Below are 19,704 nucleotides of genomic sequence, written 5' to 3' on the forward strand. Positions count from 1 at the left end.
TGTCAACTTAAATGCTGTACTCCTCAGGCCCTATTAAATGTCCTTACGGTGAAACGATTGACTGCAGGATGCAGGTACAGTCTAATGGTAGATCTAGACCAGTCAGGTCATCATAATCAGCCAGTTTAGTCTATACTCGACTATAAACATGACGCAGAAGTGGCTCACTCTGTTGCCCTCTGTAGAAGGCCAGACAACTCATCAATGGGCTGATACCAATTCAAAACTTTTTGTCGTATACATGCACTTTTTACTCCAAAACGATGGAAGGCAGTATTGAGGCATTTGGTTGATAATACCTGCGAATGTCAGCCGAAGAAAACCGGTTACATTGAATCTCTTTCCTCATTGAGGGAAAACGAGATTTTCGGGGTTAAAATATTTGAGAAACACTTCGATGTTCCCATTTAGCGATATATTTGGTATATAAAGCAGGATATTATTAAACAAGGCTATTATAATCGCTTCGTCAAGAAGCGATCGAAGAACCCCAAGATGTCGGCAAGTGCCGTATACGTGTTAGATCTTAAAGGCAAGGTAAGATAACGGAACGTTGTCAAGAAGCTACTGGTACATATCGCTAGCTAACTAGCTAACACAAACAAGTGGAATGGATAGATATAGCTAGGTAGCTATCCGTGTTTTCTTCGTTTATGTTCTGGGCAGTCAGTAACAACACTGATGTGTATGACTTGCATAGTGTACTATTTTCTAGACTATTACAATGTTGCCTTTATCGGGTTAGACATGCAGGTGTTGCTATTCTGATTGCACTTACCTGTCATTTATACACCAGAGCTATTTTGATGCTGTGTTAGTTAACTTAAAGATACGCCCATCTACGTGCATTACAAATGCTATAATAGCACATATGGGATAGCTGACGTTGACGTAAACTAGCATGCTAGGTAGGTATCGGTTTAGGGTTGTGTTGACACTGCCAACGTAGCTATTCCGCTTACGGTACTGTGTAATTACTGACTATCACCTCCACTGCTTATATCCAGGCAGGTGGTATTCACCTAGGTCAAGTTAACTGGGCAGCAATATGTCTTTGTATTTATCAATAATTAATAAATATAATGGAAGTGAGTGGATTTTGTTATGTGTCAATATCACTAGAACGGCATGTAACGTCAGTTACTCAGCTACTAGCCAGATAGCTAGTTAGTTAGATAGCTAGCTAGATCATGCTGAATTAATTGGTGCACACCCGACAGAAAGACCAGGCATTTGCCGTAACCGTTACAAAAATACAAGTTCGACTTTTTTGATTATATTTAGGGCGTTGAGTCTTTTTCAGAGGAGATCATTCTTATAACAGGTAATCAGGGATGCGTTTCTCAAAAGCATCGTCAAACAACTATCGATATCGTAGTTAAGTAATAGAGAGACCTTAATGGTTACAACAGTCAGTGCGGACACATGTGTCCAGTTTCCGATTTCAGTCCGATTTAAATCGAAGATCCGATTCATGTGTCTCCCCAAATCTAGATTTCCTGTGTCCGACTTGAGTCCGACTGGACTCCGATGTAAACCCCTGGATACACGATCTGATTGGCTAGGAATCGAACTAGGCACGCATGTGTCTTTAGAATCTAGATTCCAATTGGACAACAACAACTTTTGCACGTGCTTGAGATCCTGCCCACAGACATATACATGCATCATATATGTCTACGATATGATAATCGCTGCTAGATGCTCAGTTCTTGTGCTCCCTCTCATTCACGTTGAAATACTGAAACTTTGAAACTGGAACGCAACTGTTTTGGACAGAAAGCGCTAATTCAGTGAACAGATATTTTCATATCACTTTTCCACCAGTCGTTAGTCATGTAATCCATTCATATCGATGTGAATCAATCAACACTAATACTACTTTAACTGTGGTGTGTTTTTGTTTAATTTCACAACGTATTTACTGTATAATCAACGGTAGCAGATGTAAACATTCCGCATTTGATTTGAACTGACGCGGCCAAGATCTGGATTTGTCGCTGCCATGTGCTTTAAGATAACGCAGTTAACCCCCCATGGAGACCCCATGGAGAGAATCGGATCTGATCGGAGTACTGCCATCATGTGCACGCACTGAATGGTAGCTCAACGACATTTGTGGGAAACGCAGTATTGGCCTGTTTTGGCACACCTAATGCTCAGATGCTGCATGGGCATTTGTTATTCCTTGTGTGTGTGGTAAGAAAGCAGGTCAGGATGCAATGTTGTTGTTGTTTTTTGTGGTTGAGTGTAAATGCAATGTACTCTAGGCGTGAGATACATTCATCTGTATATGGGGCCAAAAGTACTGGCCAAACGACAGATTGTAGCTTTCAGCAAGTATAAGAGTTACTAACATGGCATGTAAATTCGGTTCCACAACTGGAACAGTGCACATACATAATGCAGTATTCTAAGATCCATAAGGTAGTTATCATCATTGACTCCTTAGGCTTAGGGGACAAATAGTAGCCTACTTCAACTTTCATAACCCATGTGCATTTCTCTCATATTAATTGTCAAGCAGTGCACTGGTAACTGGCATAAGTATTTTTGGAGTGAACAAAGATTGTATAGGTGGCCTGAAGAACCAGATGCATTTATATATTGTCAGTATTGGGTACATTGCCACTGTGGCCAGACAACGCCATGCCTTTTGGTTACTTTTACACAAACTGATAGCAAGTGTAAATGGGGTCACTGGGTTTAATTAGGGGGGAGGGAGACGCTAAATCATCTCTGCATGGCATGCAGAATCAGAAGAGTTCACCAACAATCTGGTTTTAGGGTATGATGGGAAATGCTGTTTAGACACATTTCTTTACTGTCAGTTCAGTCTTTTACCATAGTATCAGGTTTATCCCGAGAGCAATACATGTCTTTCACAGTACCATAAAACAGTGCCTTAAAGCGCCTGCTTTAGTGAGACTGTCATCACTATGCTTCATAAAAAAATAGAAAGAGGAGTAATCTGGTTTTGTCACATGGTAGTGGTATTGCATATGTTCCTAATGATGCATGGTTTTGACGCTGTTCAACAGGGGGGGATTGGGGGTTGTGTTTTGGGGAAGTTTGTTTCAAGCTGAGTTTGTTTCAGCCTTGGTCAACTATCCTTAGTTTGGAATTTCACCAATGTCCACAGTTACAGGATTTGCAGGATTTTTTGCATTTTTCTTTTTAAAGATTCTTGCTGTCTTGACGAGGAAAAATGGGTCAAGGTTAGGGCCTTGTTGTGACGGGACATTGTGTAGGTGTCCAATATTAAGGTTCAGTTTAAATCAGAAATACAGCGCATAATCCTCTATCTCTATGATGTTCTCTACAGCTTCTGCCTGTCTATCTCTACAGCTTCTATCTGTCCTTGTATGCCTACTACTACTATAAACATGCCGAATACAGCACTCATCCGTTATTTTGATGTCTTAAGAACATGAACTTCCCTATCATCATTCCAAGCCATCTCACAACTTTTTTGAGCACAAACATGGCTGTTTTTCCTCTAACTAATGCCAGTTTAGTGTCTTCGAGGTCGAAAAAGAGACACAAAAGCAGATATAGGCTATTTCTTAGCCCGTTTTTTAATAGGCAAGTCAGACATCTTCAGTAAATAAACTGACTGATATTTAATGGCCTGACAAATTAGCAGCAGTAGTTGCAGCTACATACCAAGTGTCAATTGCCAGCCCCCATAGCCACTCCAATAATAATCATATGGTATTCTTTCCTCTATATGAAGTAAAACCAAGTAATTTCATGTGGCCAGTACATGTCATAGTTCTACACTTGTTTGAGAAACTATCTTTTAACATTGTGCTTAACTACTGTACAGGAGTGAAGTTAATGTATGAAAAAAATTCTGAGGCTGGAGGCTACATAGGTTTGTGTGGAGACTAAGCTGTTAAGCTGTACATTCTTGGTTTGGGATTTTGGTTCCTATGACTGCAGGCACAGAGCTGTGACAGAGGTATAACCTTTGGTTTCATGTGTGGGAAACTCTTATGGAAGATTTAGATTAGTACTCCGTTGTTCTTAAACATATTAATTGAAAAGATGTTGAAACGAGCCTACATCTGATTTTTTTCTGTTACTTTTGTGACTGCATGACCTTTGAGTGGCTGTTTTGCACTTTTGTGTAGCAAGAATGTGATAAAGGGCCACTATGAAACTCTTTTCTTGGCTGGGAAATACATTTTTGTCAAAGTAAGCTTCCATATGACTTTAGGGGGGAAATATGTCTTCACATTGTCATATTTGACTTTGTTGAGGGTCTAAAGTCGGGGAGTGGGGAATAAAGAGTGTTAAAAAGGCTAGCAGTTACTATAGAACAGATGCCTGCTTTCACCTTTTTTGATTTTTAATAAGGTCTGTGCTTCCCAGCTGCATGGTCAAGATTTTGATGATGAAAAATGTATTCCACCTAGAATAAACCATTCTCTTTATCATTAGGCCTTGAGGGTTTACTCTTCTGCCTTTTATCCACATGTTTATGTGACAAAAAGTCAGTAGGTGCTACAAGTTAGCTTTTTTGTGTCATATGAGTGAAGTACTGAAGATCTAGGCTTTTGTCTGTAGATAGTAGGTTAAGAGTTGAGAGGAAGGTAGAAGAAGTGTTTTGTGTCTCACAGCGCTAAAGCAACAGCCTTGTTCCTGTGTGTAGGTGCTGATCTGCCGTAACTACCGCGGTGATGTGGACATGTCTGAGATCGAGCACTTCATGACCCTGCTGATGGATAAGGAGGAGGAGGGCACGCTGTCACCCATCCTGGCCCACGGAGCAGTGCGCTTCATGTGGATCAAGCACAACAATCTCTACCGTATCCTTCCCATACGGCTGGTGCTCTACTACTACTACACACACACACACACACACACACACACACACACACACACACACACACACACACATTAAAGCCATTACTTCAATGTTTTATTCAACCTCATAATACATTATGTTTCTCTAATCCTCATTCACACACAAACACACAAACAAACACACAAACACACAAACACAACACACACACACACACACACACACACACACACACACACACACACACACACACAGACACACAATATAGATGTACATATACATACGTACATACATGCAGATACACACATACAGAATAACCTACGCACGCACACACACACACACACACACACACACACACACACACACACACACACACACACACACACACACACACACACACACACACACACACACACACACACACACTCACTGAGGACACTGATGTATGGCCCTGTACCCTGTGATTCAATGGTCATGTGTTTTTTCCCTCCTTGTTTTCCTTTGAGAAGCTTCCATACCACCGAACCCCCCTCACACATCCACTCAATAACCGGGTTCAAATTAACTGTGTGACTGTGCAGGTCCTGATTAATTGAAAGACTATCTTTGTCCAGAGTTATAGTTTCCTTGTTCCTAAAGACTTTTTTCCTTGACCAATATATCACCAGTTGTTGCTACATCAAAGAAAAATGCGTGTGTTTCGCTGGTCTTCTCCTTCCTCTACAAGATTGTGCAGGTATGCAAATCATCTAAAGGTTTTCTCATACCAGCTAAATCATCAGTTAATGTTTTGGTGACAGTTGTTCGAACAATGTATTGTTGGACTATGCATAACCCAGTGATTCACAAAGTGCGGTGCAACTACAGGTCAAATTGTGAATAGCAGAACTCTTGCAGCATAGTAGCCTATAACTAAACTATTTGGTGATGAGTTTATAGCCTAATTTATACTGATAACATATGATATTTTTTTTGTTAAAACTTAAATTGGAGGTAATATGTGAATGACTCAATCTTTGGGGACCACAGGCATAACACATCCTGTCTCATTAATAACTTTGGCTCAGTCTCGTTCTGCCTATACCACCAGGAATACCTCTCCTTGTCCTGTGCTTTCAGACATTTGGCCTCATCATTAGAAGTATGTGGAATGTTTTTGTGTTCTCACTACTTCTGCTATTGTGTCATGTTCAGGTGTTCTCGGAGTACTTTAAGGAGCTGGAGGAGGAGAGCATCAGGGACAACTTTGTCATCATCTACGAGCTGCTGGACGAGCTAATGGACTTTGGCTACCCACAGACCACAGACAGCAAGATCCTGCAGGAGTAAGTGGCAGTGACCATGGCACATTCAGACTTCATACCACTGAGATATTTATAATGAGCTCTGCTACTGTAGCTACATAGCAGGAGCAACAGAGTCGGTTCAGTCTTGTGCACCAATGGCCAGAGCAGAAAGAGGAAATAAATGAGAACGAGACTCAGCGCTGTAAGAATAAGTGAATACTGATTGGCGAAAGATTAAAAAAAATGTAATCCAACAGATAAGAGCAAATAGCCATTATAGTCTAGGATAAGGATACATATACAGTGCCACTTGAAAGTATGTGAACCCCTTGAGCACTTAAGAGTTTTCTGTTGTTTTACCATGATTTTTCATTTTTTTCCATCACCAATTTCCCATAGATGAAATGTCAGGTTTATGTTTATCATTTGCATGTACTTGTTTAGAGGGAATTGTTTGAGTAGCCAAAAAACTACATGAAACATGGAATTAGTGTATTTTCAAAAGTAAGTGAACCCCCAGCTGCATGGGTAAAGTCAAGCAGGTAACAAATTCGGTGAAACATATTTGGGTGCTTAATTAGTCAATTAAGCAAACCAATCAACTGAGACATCCTTATGAAAAGGGTTGGCAACACAGATTAAAAGAGAGAGGAAACCAACCAAACTACTGTAGTGCCAAGGTGTACCCACACAGACCAACAATGCCAAGAGGAAACGAGGTATCTGAGAACATCAGGAAGAAGGTACTGACACCCCCTCAGTCTGGGGAAAGCTATAAGACCCTCTCCAAAAGATTCTAGCTCCATCCATCCACTGTAAGAGAAATAATTTACATGCGTCTACAATCAGACGAAAATGGAATAGACATAACATTCATGATAGGGGTTGCTAGAAGGAAGCCTCTGCTCTCAAGAAAGAACAAAACTGCCCGTTTCAACTTTGCCAGAGAGTACTTGGATAAACCAAAGGCCTTCTGGAAGTCCCTTCTTTTGACAGATGAGTCCGGGATAAAATTATTTGATCACGATCAAAACCAACAATTTTCGTCTGATTGTAGACCCATGTACATTTACACCTAGATGCTGCCAGAGAGATCCGAAACTCTGTAGAGGTGGTGTGTGGGTTGACTTTTACCTGATTTATTCTTCTTCTGGTGCTTCTTGGTGATGGTCTTGATGGGCGTCCACCTCTAGGCAGAGATGCGGTCATGTTGAATGCCCTCCATTTGTAAATGATTTGTCGTGGATGGATGGATGGAGGTGGAATCTTTTGGAGATGGTCTTATAGCTTTCCCAAGACTGATGGGCTGTCAGTACCTTCTTCCTGATGTTCTCGGATATCTCGTTTCCTCTCGGCATTGTTGATCTATGTGGGTACACCTTGGCACTACAGTAGTTTGGTTGGTTCCTCTCTCTATTCATTTTAAGTTGCCCTACCTGTCTCAGTTGATTGGTTGGCTTAATTGACTAATTAAGCACCCAAATATGTTTCACCGAATCTGTTACCTGCTTGACTCAAGTGCTCAAGGCGTTCACATACTTTCAAGTGGCACTGTATAGGGGGGAAATATAAAATATTCTTTAAAGCAGGTACATGCTCAGAGATTAACTACATGTTGTTGTGTTGCACATGAGCCAACAGGGAACATTGACTCACAGCGGTATTTTATGTTTGAAGCTGTTTGTGTACTGCCCTATTGTAGCTTCAGTGGTGTGAGGCATCCTGGCTTACTTCCTCTTGCTCCAAACATTGCCCTTCCAGTGAAGAGAAGTCAGTTGCAAGGGTAGTTTCTCTGATTGCCAACTTTCTACAGTTAGTCATGGTGTCAGCTGGAGGCCTGTCATTGTCAATGTGTCTGGTCAGCAGTCTCAACTTCTTTTGGTCACGACTCTTTTTTTGGTTTCTCACTGTCTGTGGGTATATGTGTGTGTCTGTGTTCATCGGTCTAACTGTTTGTGTGAATCTGTGTGTGTGTGTGTGTGTGTGTGTGTGTGTGTGTGTGTGTGTGTGTGTATTTATGTGTATTTGTGTGTGTATATGTGTTCAGATACATTACTCAGGAGGGGCACAAGCTGGACACGGGGGCTCCCCGCCCCCCGGCGACCGTTACCAACGCTGTCTCCTGGAGGTCAGAGGGCATCAAGTACAGGAAGAACGAGGTGTTCCTGGACGTCATCGAGTCGGTGAACCTACTGGTAGGAAGGCTGTTTTTAGAAAGCCTGCTTTTCTTGGATGGCATCTTTCCTGTTTCTCAGACTGGTTCTGTGTGTGTTTGAGTCTCTCTAAGTGTATGTGTGTGTCTGCGTGTGCTTGTGAGTGAGTGGAAACAACAATCATTTTGGGAGTAAATTCCATGGACTTTGCTGACTGCTGTTAATATTAGCCGTTTCTATGTATAGCTCAGTGGCTGTTTGTCTTAACAATGGCTTGATTCATAAGAGACTCTAACAAGTGGGTGTTCAGATGTAAATATTGAATGTGATGCAACTCTGCAGTATGCCCTGCTCTTATTTTAAGCAACTTAAGTGCTACTTAAAGGTCATTGGAGATTGGAATTATTTGAGGCTGTTTTTCCTGGACCAGGACATGAGTTATTTTTGTGCTCCTTGAAGCTCCCTTTCAAAGTCAGAAACCGTGTGTCTGTAAACAGCATTCATGAATCAGTATGCTCAGGCATCGACTGTGCCACAATTGAACAGTTCTGTGACAGTGTTTTATATGGCGGTAAAGACCGTAACCATAAGGCTAAAGTAGCGGGCAGTGAGCTGGCTGTTTTCTTTCCACAGGTGAGCGCCAATGGCAACGTGCTACGCAGCGAGATCGTGGGCTCCATCAAAATGCGCGTGTTCCTGTCCGGCATGCCTGAGCTGCGTCTGGGGCTGAATGACAAGGTTCTCTTTGAGAACACTGGCCGTGAGTTCTCCCCTATTCACCTCCACATTAGCAGAGATGATCGAGATAGCGGAAGGCATACGGCCTCACGTTCAGGGCAATTGCACAAGCCATTTAGATAAGTGGAATGAAATGTGGACATTAATCATCTTGTGCATATAAAAATGACTGGGGTGTTCCTTTACTGCTGTGTAGACATTATGATGTTATAAAGAGTTCTTTTGCAGCACATAACTGTATAGTGTTATGCCATGGCTTCACCTTAAGACTGACCTCAGCCACTGCCTGAAGGGAGCACACGTGGCATAACTAAAATGTCTAACTCAAGGACGGTTTATCACTTCAGTGTCTCTTTCTTGGCAGTGTTTTAATGCAGCGATACTGAAGGTTGAGGTCTGTCTGTCTTTCTGTTGGAAAGACCTCTTTTTTTAAGGAGAATGTACCAACTGAAACACTTGAACAAACGTGTGGCTTCACAAAAAAGTCACTGTGACGATGCTTGGCAAAGTAGTAATTCAGAAGTATTGGTGGTTGAATCAGAATCAGAACCAACTTTATTGGCCAAATATGTCAACTAATACAAGAAATGTAACTCCTGTTGTTTGTGGCTCTCAAGCAAGGACAATATACAGATAAAAACGAAGGTTTGGGCTATGTGTCTGATTCAGTGGCATATAGGAGTGATCTGGTACTGCTGGTTGTGAGGTCGGTGTGTATGTCTGTGTGGCCCAGGTGGTAAGAGTAAATCTGTGGAGCTGGAGGATGTGAAGTTTCACCAGTGTGTCCGTCTGTCTCGCTTTGAGAACGACCGAACCATCTCCTTCATCCCTCCTGACGGCGAGTTCGAGCTCATGTCGTACCGGCTCAACACGCACGTGAGTGTTGATATCTGTCTTCAGTGCCTTCGTTCTATGTTGTGTGTGCATGTATGTGCATTACGTGGTAGTGTTGTATCAGTTGGAGTTGAAATTGTGTTCTCACCATCATTAAGTTAACAGTGGAATGGACACCTGTAATGAGAGACAATCACCAACAGGTGGCGATCGAGCTATAGGCCCCTCAGATCTGTGTTGCAGTTCACCACGTATGATGATGGTACAAGTGTTGGTCTTTTTTTGTTGGTAAAGCAGGTAAAGCCCCTGATCTGGATCGAGTCCGTGATTGAAAAACACTCTCACAGCAGAATCGAGTACATGATCAAGGTACAACCTCAGCAGTTCATCCTAGCTCAGCTGACACTCTGCCGTGTTCATTTTTGTGTCTTCAATAACATGCCCACAGCTATTCATAAAGCTTCCATTGTGGTCCTTTTATCATTGCTATCTTAAATTGCATGTCCACAACTGTTTCTTGTTATTAAATGCCAAGCTCACACCCATTCAGAACAGTGGATTTCTTAAATAAGTTCTTCAAGGATGTTGTGTTTTTAACATGATCTCAAGCTTTATTTTTCTCTGTCTTCTCCCAGGCTAAAAGCCAGTTTAAGAGGCGCTCGACCGCCAACAACGTTGAGATCCACATTCCTGTGCCCACTGATGCCGACTCGCCCAAGTTCAAGACCACCGTGGGCAGTGTGAAGTGGGTGCCCGAGGCAAGCGAGATTGTCTGGTCCATCAAGTCCTTCCCTGTGAGTAGAGTGCAGCTAAGACTTAATTGTTGTGTCTTTCTCTGGACATGAGGGTAGGCCCTTAACATGGATCAGAGTCATTAGTCAGAACTTATGTGTTCATTATGTGTGTGTGTGTGTGTGTGTGTGTCAGGGAGGGAAGGAGTACCTGATGCGGGCTCACTTTGGCCTGCCCAGCGTGGAGGCTGAGGATAAGGAGGGGAAGCCGCCCATCAGTGTGAAGTTTGAGATCCCCTACTTCACCACCTCTGGCATCCAGGTCAGTCACTCACTGCACCCCTTCACCTCTCAACCACACTTTGAGATGCAGTAGGACCTACGTCCAGACCTTAACCAACTCTGAAATATTCTGTAAAAGGGCAGTTTTCTCAGGATGAAACTTGTCCATTCTGTGGTAAATAAATAATTAAATAAAGTAGGTTTTAAACCCCTAACTTTGACCGTGCCAAACCACAGTGCTCGTCAGTTAATCTACTGAGGCTTACTTTTTGACTCCTATTGTATAACACGACGGACTTTCAGTCATTGTTTCCCGTCTAAAACAGTAGGTGGCGCCATTGCTTCTGCCAGAGTGATTGATCTGCTCATGTTGTCAGGTGCTCTGCAGAGCGAAACCTTTACACAGCTGTAGAATCTGTGGGGATAGTACTTCAATGTATCCTGAGTTTCAAATTACACTGAGTGTGCAGTTTTCAACAGTGTGTCCTTAAGATGTTGAAGTCCACTCAAAAATCCAAGGGTACAGAGTTTAAATTGACATGGTTTTTTGACCAAAGCGGATGTTTTCCGTTCTACTTGTCAAGATTTCTCAAGCTGAGGACGTTGGGCTTAAGGCTATATGTTGAGAGCTCCCTGAAGATATAATTCAGCCACATGTGGGGTCTTCCAGTGTGCGGTCCTGCTTGGTGCCTGTGTGATGGATCAACTGTAAAGGCATGTATGCAATTCAGTTTTGTGTCCCCCGGCACCTCGTATTAGGGGCCAGATATAATGTGTAAATATGTGTAAATAGATATGTGTGTTTTGGATATAACTGGGAATGTGTAAAGACCCCCTTGACCCACATCTGGCAGAGAGCAGGTGGTTGGGTGAGCGAGTGAGAGAGAAGAGAGGAGAGCAAGCCCAGGCTCAGGCAACTGACTCCTGCTTTATGCTGTGAGGCAGGAATCAAGCCTGACGTTCTCACCTCCACCTCACACAAGCGCACACACACACACACACACACATGCTCTGTTAAACTGAGGTAGAGTTGATGGGCATTACACACACTGTTGGCAGGTTCTTAACTGAAGTCAGGCAGACCCCAGGTCAGTGTGAGTTTTGTTTGTAGATTTCCTCTACTGGCTTGTGAATGCTGCAGGCACGCACGGAATCCATGAGTCTTCGTTGGGACATTCACATAAAGCGAGAAGGGCTCATAGTTTCTGATTGGTGTGTGTGGGAAAGCCAGCAGAACATGTATCAGTGATGACAGATTACTGACTCTTTTTGTTGATCCTCCAGACCTTGTGACTTTTAAGACAAACACAAAACGGCGTGTGTGTGTGTCTGTGCGTACGTGTGTGTAGGTGTGTGCCAGTGTTTCTGTCAGTGTGTATGCATGCTGGTGTGTCTGTGTGGGTATTTCTGTCAGTCAGCAAGAGCGTGTGTGTGTGTGTGTGTGTGTGTGTGTGTGTGTGTGTGTGTGTGTGTGTGTGTGTGTGTGTGTGCATGCACGTGTGTATGCACGCACACCCTGTCTCCTAGCTGTAATCACTCAGATGCTAATGCTCACAAACCCAGAGTTTGCTCTCACCAGCCTGTCAAATGTGAGATTGGGAATTCAAATTTGAGCACAACTCACACACAAAAGATTTGTCATGCATGTCAAACTCTGACATGCAAAACTTTACTACAACTATTCAGACAATAATATATTTTGACTTGCACTGTTTATTGAATAGCACTAAAGATACAACTTAAGATCCAGGATTTAGTTGGCCTGACTCGTATATGGCGTGTCAGATGTCACCAGTCTAGTGGAACATGAACACAGCAGACGGAGTATATGGAGATCCAGTATGTGACCAGGGTCCACTCTCTGCGTTCCTGTTGAACTCAGCATTTGTTTTTTTTTAATGGTAATTAGTCTGAAGTGATCTTATTTTCTCTTCGCTTTAAGGAGAGAATGAGCTAGGGAGGGGCGCAGAATTTCCTCCTTTGTGGAGTAATAAGTTGTATTAAAACTGCCCACACGGAAATCAAGGGCAGAAAACCACTGTTTTAATCCAATCTGCCTGTAAATGGGGAGGACTTTTGGCAGGGTTATGAAAAAGTCAGTCCTTTTTTAATCGAATGAAGACACTGATTTACCCATTTAGGAATTGATTTCCTCTTCTTCACCCCCGCCCCCTCTACACTTTCATAATGTTTCTTTGCCTTTTTCTTTCTCTCTCTTTCTTTTTCTTTCTTTCATTTTTCCACACTTTCCGGTTCAGTGGTAAACTGTCGTGTTCTGAAACATTGTAGCAGGTAGTGTAGATGAGGATGTTCGATTTTTGTTAATTTAGTTTATTTACTCGTTTCTTTGCTGTGCTTGTGTGTTTATTTTCCACTGCTTGCCCGTTTCATTCCATCCACCTTCCACCACTGGAAAGGCAGGTGCACTGAGCGCAAGTCTTCCAACCACACTGAGCCTTTTTTGGCGGTCACCAGTGAGGTTTAAGAAGAAAACAAAAAATGAATAAAAATAAGACGTCCGTAACTTTCCGTAATTTTTCACCATGTCATTACTGGCGCAGCGCAGCTTAGCGGGAGATCGTGAGGCCTGAGCTGGGGTTCACCAAGGTCAGCTCCGCTGTCGCCGCGGCGACTGGCAGACGTTTTCACACACACCAGCAGAGCCTCAGAGCAAAGAGCCCAAGAACCCGGAGCAAAACCGCCAAGACTCTTTTTGATAATCTTCCACCCCCCAATGTGTGTGTGTGGACGGGCTGTCTGTGCCGACGGGTTTGATGCTCCCAAGGCAGACATTCAGACAAACACACACTAACAGAAACACGCATGTAGACACCCAGACGTACACACACACACACACACACACACACACACACACACACACACACACACACACACACACACAGAGAGACAGAAGCACACATGCAGACACACAGAAGTACACACACACACACACACTTACACATATACACATATACACACACACACTCACTCATATATTGTGCTCTGGCTGGCTGCCCCTGGCGCACTGATCCAAAGTCGCAATGTTAATTCTGCCAGCTCTAATTGGGAATGCCCCATGGCAGGAGGCAGGAGGCAGTCCCATGCTGGCCCCAGATCAGGTGCTTACAAGGCAGTCTGGCGCAGCCGACCACAATTTCTGATGGAGCACTGTACTTTGGACCTGCGGCTACTCTCCAGACGACCAGAAATGTTTGTAGCGCTTAATAGTTTGTTTTTGGTTTGGTTTAGGGTTTTATTTGTCTCTGCCATGATGGATGGAGCCCATTATTTTGTTCTTTGTGTTAGAATGGTTACTGAAACTGAAGTCAAACTAATTCAAATGTGAACAAAATTAGATGTGGATTGGTACGGTTAATCATGCAATACCACAGCCCCATGTATATGTGGTACTACAGCCACAGGACCAACTGCAGGCCCAGGCCTTTCTCTACCAGGTACTTGGATTATATCTGTTAAGTGAGGCCGAGCTTGTGTTAATGTCTCGCTGTTAAGTGAGGCCGAGCTTGTGTTAATGTCTCGCTGTTAAGTGAGACAGAGCTTGTGTTAATGTCTCGCTGTTAAGTGAGCTCGAGCTTGTGTTAATGTCTCGCTGTCTGACTCCCTGGAGTTCACCAGGCCTTGGACCAGGGCATGCTCACCACAGCAGTAATGAGAGGGTGTTCAGCACCGACCATCGGAACGCTTGTACGGCCCTACAGTTCACTAGACACTACTGCTTCTGAGGGAACTGCAAGAAAAGCAGCACATATATTACACTTATCGTGCCAGAGGGAGAGAAAGAGAATTTGAAAGAGAAAGAAAGAGAGAGAGAGCGGGCCATTGCACATACAAACTATAAAATGCCATAAAAAGACCAACAGCCCTCCAAACTCAACACAAACTCTTCACTTAATCCCAGCCCATAATTCCTGGCTGTGTTGTTTGGATCTGTCAGAGCCAGGAGTATGGAAGCTGTCTACAGTTAGTTTTAGACTCCTGACTGTCTGTCTGTCTGCCTGCCTGGTGGCCTCTGTCAGGCTAGACGCCACTCGATCATCAGTCTCTTGGCAAGATAGCTTTGCGTTAAGCGAGTGTATGTGTGTTTGTGTGTGTGGAAAGTAGTGTTCTGCCATACCTTAATTGTAAATACCAGTTTTCACTGGGAATCATTTTTAACCTGCATAAAAGTGACCTCTGCTTGGCTGCCATTTTGTTGTGAACGGGCTATTTTCACTTTTTGAGACAGGAGTGGTTCTCTTACCATGAAAAAAATCTCTCCTCCTAAAATGTCTCAAGTGGTGCCATCCATGTAGCCTAGAGAGCTTTTAAAGATAAACTGGCATACTAATTAAGTCTCACTAGCAAACACAGTTTTGAAAATAAAGCTCAATATGTTATGTATGCAGTTACTGGCAAGAGCATTGGTGCCGTGTTTGGCATTAAGTTCATGTCAGCGCTCTTGCTTAATCATCTCCAGGGACATGGGAGACTTGGTGTTTTTGGGAATGTGGTGGAGGCACTTTTCATGAGCCTGTGAAGAAGCTCCACTTTCTTGTTGTTGTTTTAAATGACACTATCAATCAATTAAGTGATGCAATGTGGCCGTTGGGGGCACGAGGATGACACATAGTCACCGACAGGGCAGAAGGTGCCAGTTCCTCAATCTTTGTGCCTATCTTAACCACTTCTTCATCTGCAGCTGCTCTCTGTAAAGAACACTTTAACTTTCCCAGGCTCCGATACTCTCGCTCCTCTTTACCCAGTTCCTGCTTGCTGCTGTAATGTTGTAGTTTGAGGCACGTGCTTGCCCGTAACCTCAAGGTTTTTTTACACACCAATACACTCACGCAAATTTGCATATCAAAGTGTGCTGGTGCGTGTAGCCTTTATTTAATGTACAGGCACTTAAATAGAAACTTTTTCTCATACACAAACCTGTGTGACCTTGACAACTGTGCTATGGGCGTGGGAAGTTTATTTAAAGAGTCACAAATGTGGTTGGAGAGATGGTTTGACTTGAGCAGGACCTCTTGCCTTACAATGGCCCCAAACAGTCAGTGGCAGCTTGCATCTTAATTTAGGCCCACAATTTGTATGTGTTGTACAGTATACCAACGTCAGGCCACTGCTTGGTTTTGGATGACTGTCTGTGTGTTGAAAAGTCTAGCATTGAAATGGGGTGTGGAATGTCGATCATGTTGCGGTGGTTATTGGCACACTGACTTGTTTTTTCATGACTCAGCTCTGGTGTTCTATTACAAAGTTAATCAAATAATCTGTTTGTTTTGTTTGTTTGTCTGCCTTTTTCTTCTTGCAGGTGCGTTATCTGAAGATCATCGAGAAGAGTGGCTACCAGGCCTTGCCATGGGTGCGGTACATCACCCAGAATGGGGGTAAGAACAGACATTTGCCAAGTCGGATTCTTTTTGCACATTCAAGACGGCGATAGCTGACCGTAGAGGTATACAGGTCGGATGATTAAAGTAACGTGGACGAGAGAGCAGGTACATGAATAGAAAATTAAGAAGACAAAAAAAATATTAAGAACAAAAAATACATATAAAACTATAGAAAGAGAGAAAATAAATTAATGAAAAATACAATAAAACAGTTTGCACTTTCCATGACTCATGATAAACTAAGGAATTGAAATGTGCACTAAGCCTTGATTTAAAAGTGTGTTGGGGGGAGGGGAGTAGTACAAACTTTAAGGGGAAGATTGTTCTACAACCTGGGACTGATTGGGTGGGTTTTGGAACAGCTTTACAGGAAGAAATGGAACAGACTGCTTGAAAATAGATCAAAACTAAGGTGTCGGACAGTTATGTTTCTAATTGAATTGAATTGCTGCCCAAACAAACACAGACTGGTTCAAGCCATGATGCTCGGATAGCTTTGAGTGTAGAAAAAGCTGTTTGGCAAAGATTCCAATTCTACGCATTCTATGCAGGTTGTGTGCTGATGTTAATGAATACAGATCACTTTGAATTAGGCAGACAGTGTTAGCAATTAGTTGGAGTATTTGGGGAATATTATATGGAGTGTATTGACACCTGGGGGTGAACCAATATTATTTTCTGTGGTAGTATCAAGTTCACTATCCGCGTTGACGTTGATCGGTGGTGCGCTCTGACTCGGTCGATGGCCATAAAAGCTTAGAAAGCTAAGTTGCACAATCACCAGGGGGCCAGTCTATTATAACTTTGAAAAAGTGATACCATTTGATAATACGCAAGTATTTCCAGTTAAAGATCTGGAGGTGTTACACTTACTGTGCATGCTGTGGGCTGGCCCTGCAGCCATAGAGGTTCCTTGGGAAGGTGACAGACAGGTTACGAGATTAACAACAGGGTAGTTAGCAATCACAATTTACATCAACCAAACACCTGATCGAAAGCACTTTCAAGCATTTAAGCAATGACTTATTGCAAAACCCAGTCGATGCCAGAATTTGCAATCCTACAGCAGTACAAACTCTTGATGTTGAAATTTGAAATGGTGGGATGTTTCCTGTGAGGCTGCACTGTTGCTGAAGTGAAAGCGGACATGGTAAACCGTCTGAGGAAATCTCTGTTCATCAAAAGGTTCTCTCGATGTACTGTTGTTGAAGAGCCGTGAGCTCCTACACTGGAGCCTCTACAGTGCTGGTGAAGGTGCTGGGGCAACAGTTGTAGTTGTAGTAGTGAAATCCCCTGGTGGCTTTCCGCAGTTCACCTGAAATGCCCAGATCTGATCTGTGGAGTGGGTGCGGAGTTGATTAACGCGTTGCGCTCTTGTGAAACGTCATTTGCCAAGGGTACGACTCAGTTGCCCAGTCAAGATTTAACTTTACTTTGGGGCATAAAAACCGTTCATCAGTGACATACCACTCCTCAAACACACGGGAACCATCACTGTAGTCCTCTGCTGTAACAGCAGAACTACAATCACTCCAGTGTGTGAAATATTCTTATAAAAACTGAATCAGGAAAGCCAGTGTCAATGCACTGCTTGTCACCTGAAGTGACCATTAATAAAAGTGGAGGGAAATGACAAGTTCTGTATGCCTCAGCCTGTTTGTCTGATTGGCCCTTTGTCTCCCTATTTAATTCTCTGAACCCGCACTAATCTCATTTGGTCTCGACTAGTAATATTAATCTGCTCCTTCCGGTGCGGTGTGTTGTGTAATCCCTGGCTGTGCCTGCTTTTCCAGAGTCCGCATCCTCTCCTGCAGTTCCCACTTTGTCTCGCTCCCACTGTCCAGGGTGGAGCCGCCCGGCTGTCACAATTAGATTCTTTGCTTCTGCTTCTTCTTCTTTTTCTTTGTCTTTTTTCCCCCCCAATTTCCTCTCGTTGGGCCTTTTAATTAAACAAGTCCATTTCCGTCTTTTCCTGCTTGCAGATTACCAGCTCAGGACCCAGTAAAGGGAGCAATGTGGATCATTGTCACTTATCCATCATCAAGAGACCTCAACGGAGAGAAAGAGGGGGAGAAAGACGCCAGTCCCAGTTTGTGACGGACCATCAGTGTCTTTACTGTGTCTGTGTGTGTCGGCGCGTGTGTGTGTGTGTGTGTGAGAGAGAGACCAAGAGAGAGAGAGAGAGAGATCATGTTCATTTCTGAATCGATGCAAAACAAGAGGTTTACTTTTAAAAAACAAACAAACAAAACAAATCCCTGCTAAAAAGTCCACTAGCAGGCCAGTGATGCTAGTACAGTAGGTGGGTGGTGAGAGGAGATGGGTAATGAACTATACAAACTATTTGACGGTTAAAGAAGGAAGATGTAGCTTGCCCAAAAAACTCTGTTACGTTATATTAGTCACAAACATGACACAGACTTTTTAGACTAGATGTTAGCAGCACAGTAAGCGCCATATAGTGAGGTCAACAAGTCATTTCCACAATTACACTCAGTTGTCATCAGTTCCATAGAAAGGTCAATTGTAGAATATATTTTTTAATAATCTGTTTTTTTTTTTCAACCATATTCCATGTGTTAGTCATTGTTTCAGTATTATTGTTTTATGTTTTATTTAATTAAAAAACAAATCTTTGGTGTGAGTATTTTTTTTTTCTTCTCCATATCCAATTCAGTATTGGTCTGCATTGAAGATGAATGTTCAAACCAGTTTTGCTGTTTTAGCCTTCATTTTACAGCAAGGCTAAGAGCCGGCACGACTGTCTATACTTATAATACAGTTTATCCAATGTCTGTTCTTGGTGCCATGTCAAAGCAGGTTATCGCTTTGCTTAAGATAGCTCTTTTTCTCCTGTCAGTAGACCTGCATGTAATGTTTGTTGCCATTCCTGTGTTTAACCATGGAGAACGTTTTCTGAAACTAACCTTAGTAAAGCCAAACAAATAAGGTTCAATGTGTTGCCATTATGTAATGTCCCTTTTTAAAGCTGCCCGTAAATGACATTTTGGGGACGATGCTGTCAGTAAAATTCCTATCAGCTTCTCCCACATCTCTCACAGTTGACCTGTTGGTTGTCTTTGGAAATCATAAAGTACCTCTTTTCAAAACAGTTTGTCTCCGTTGTGTTGACTTTGTTCATAACTGTACGTATGCTGTTGCTAAAGCACTTGAGTTGTAGAGATGCTAACCAGACAGTGCTTGGTATATTTTTCCTCTGGCTGTGTGACTTGTAACTTACTGCTGTTTGGCGCTGGTTCTGTGGATCTCAGTGATTCTGATGGCTGCAGTGTTTATAAGTGCTGGCCAGTCAAACAGGAAGTCTGTAGGACAGCTTTTTCCTGATGGTGAACAACCTTTTTTACCCCTGACTCCCAATGAAATGTCCCCTTATTTAATCTAGCCATTTTATGTGGCTGTGTTAATACTGCTTAAACGGGGGAGGTTCACACAATGTAGCCTCAATGCACC

At 42.9% G+C, this 19,704-nt stretch overlaps 1 protein-coding gene across 3 annotated transcripts; it reads left to right on the plus strand.

The window, feature by feature from the left end:
• The first annotated feature begins 327 nt into the window (after window positions 1-327).
• On the plus strand, window positions 328-19,345 carry LOC308363904 (AP-1 complex subunit mu-1). 3 transcript variants are annotated; one of them, XM_080836815.1, is made up of 12 exons: window positions 328-537; window positions 4,658-4,814; window positions 5,479-5,546; window positions 6,005-6,135; window positions 8,144-8,291; window positions 8,841-9,009; window positions 9,721-9,863; window positions 10,119-10,190; window positions 10,457-10,615; window positions 10,749-10,874; window positions 16,152-16,227; window positions 18,216-19,345. In XM_080836815.1, exons 1-12 carry the CDS (start codon window positions 496-498, stop codon window positions 18,236-18,238), a joined length of 1,314 nt encoding a protein of 437 aa, XP_080692941.1. In that variant the 5' UTR covers window positions 328-495; the 3' UTR covers window positions 18,239-19,345. The 3 variants fall into 3 exon arrangements, with proteins under 3 accessions (XP_080692941.1, XP_080692939.1, XP_080692940.1); XM_080836813.1 differs by having other exon boundaries at window positions 8,883-9,009; window positions 10,116-10,190; XM_080836814.1 differs by having other exon boundaries at window positions 8,883-9,009.
• The last annotated feature ends 359 nt before the right edge of the window (window positions 19,346-19,704 follow it).

This window comes from Sprattus sprattus, assembly GCF_963457725.1.
Source record: "Sprattus sprattus genome assembly, chromosome: 4".
In the NCBI taxonomy this organism is placed as follows: domain Eukaryota; kingdom Metazoa; phylum Chordata; class Actinopteri; order Clupeiformes; family Clupeidae; genus Sprattus; species Sprattus sprattus.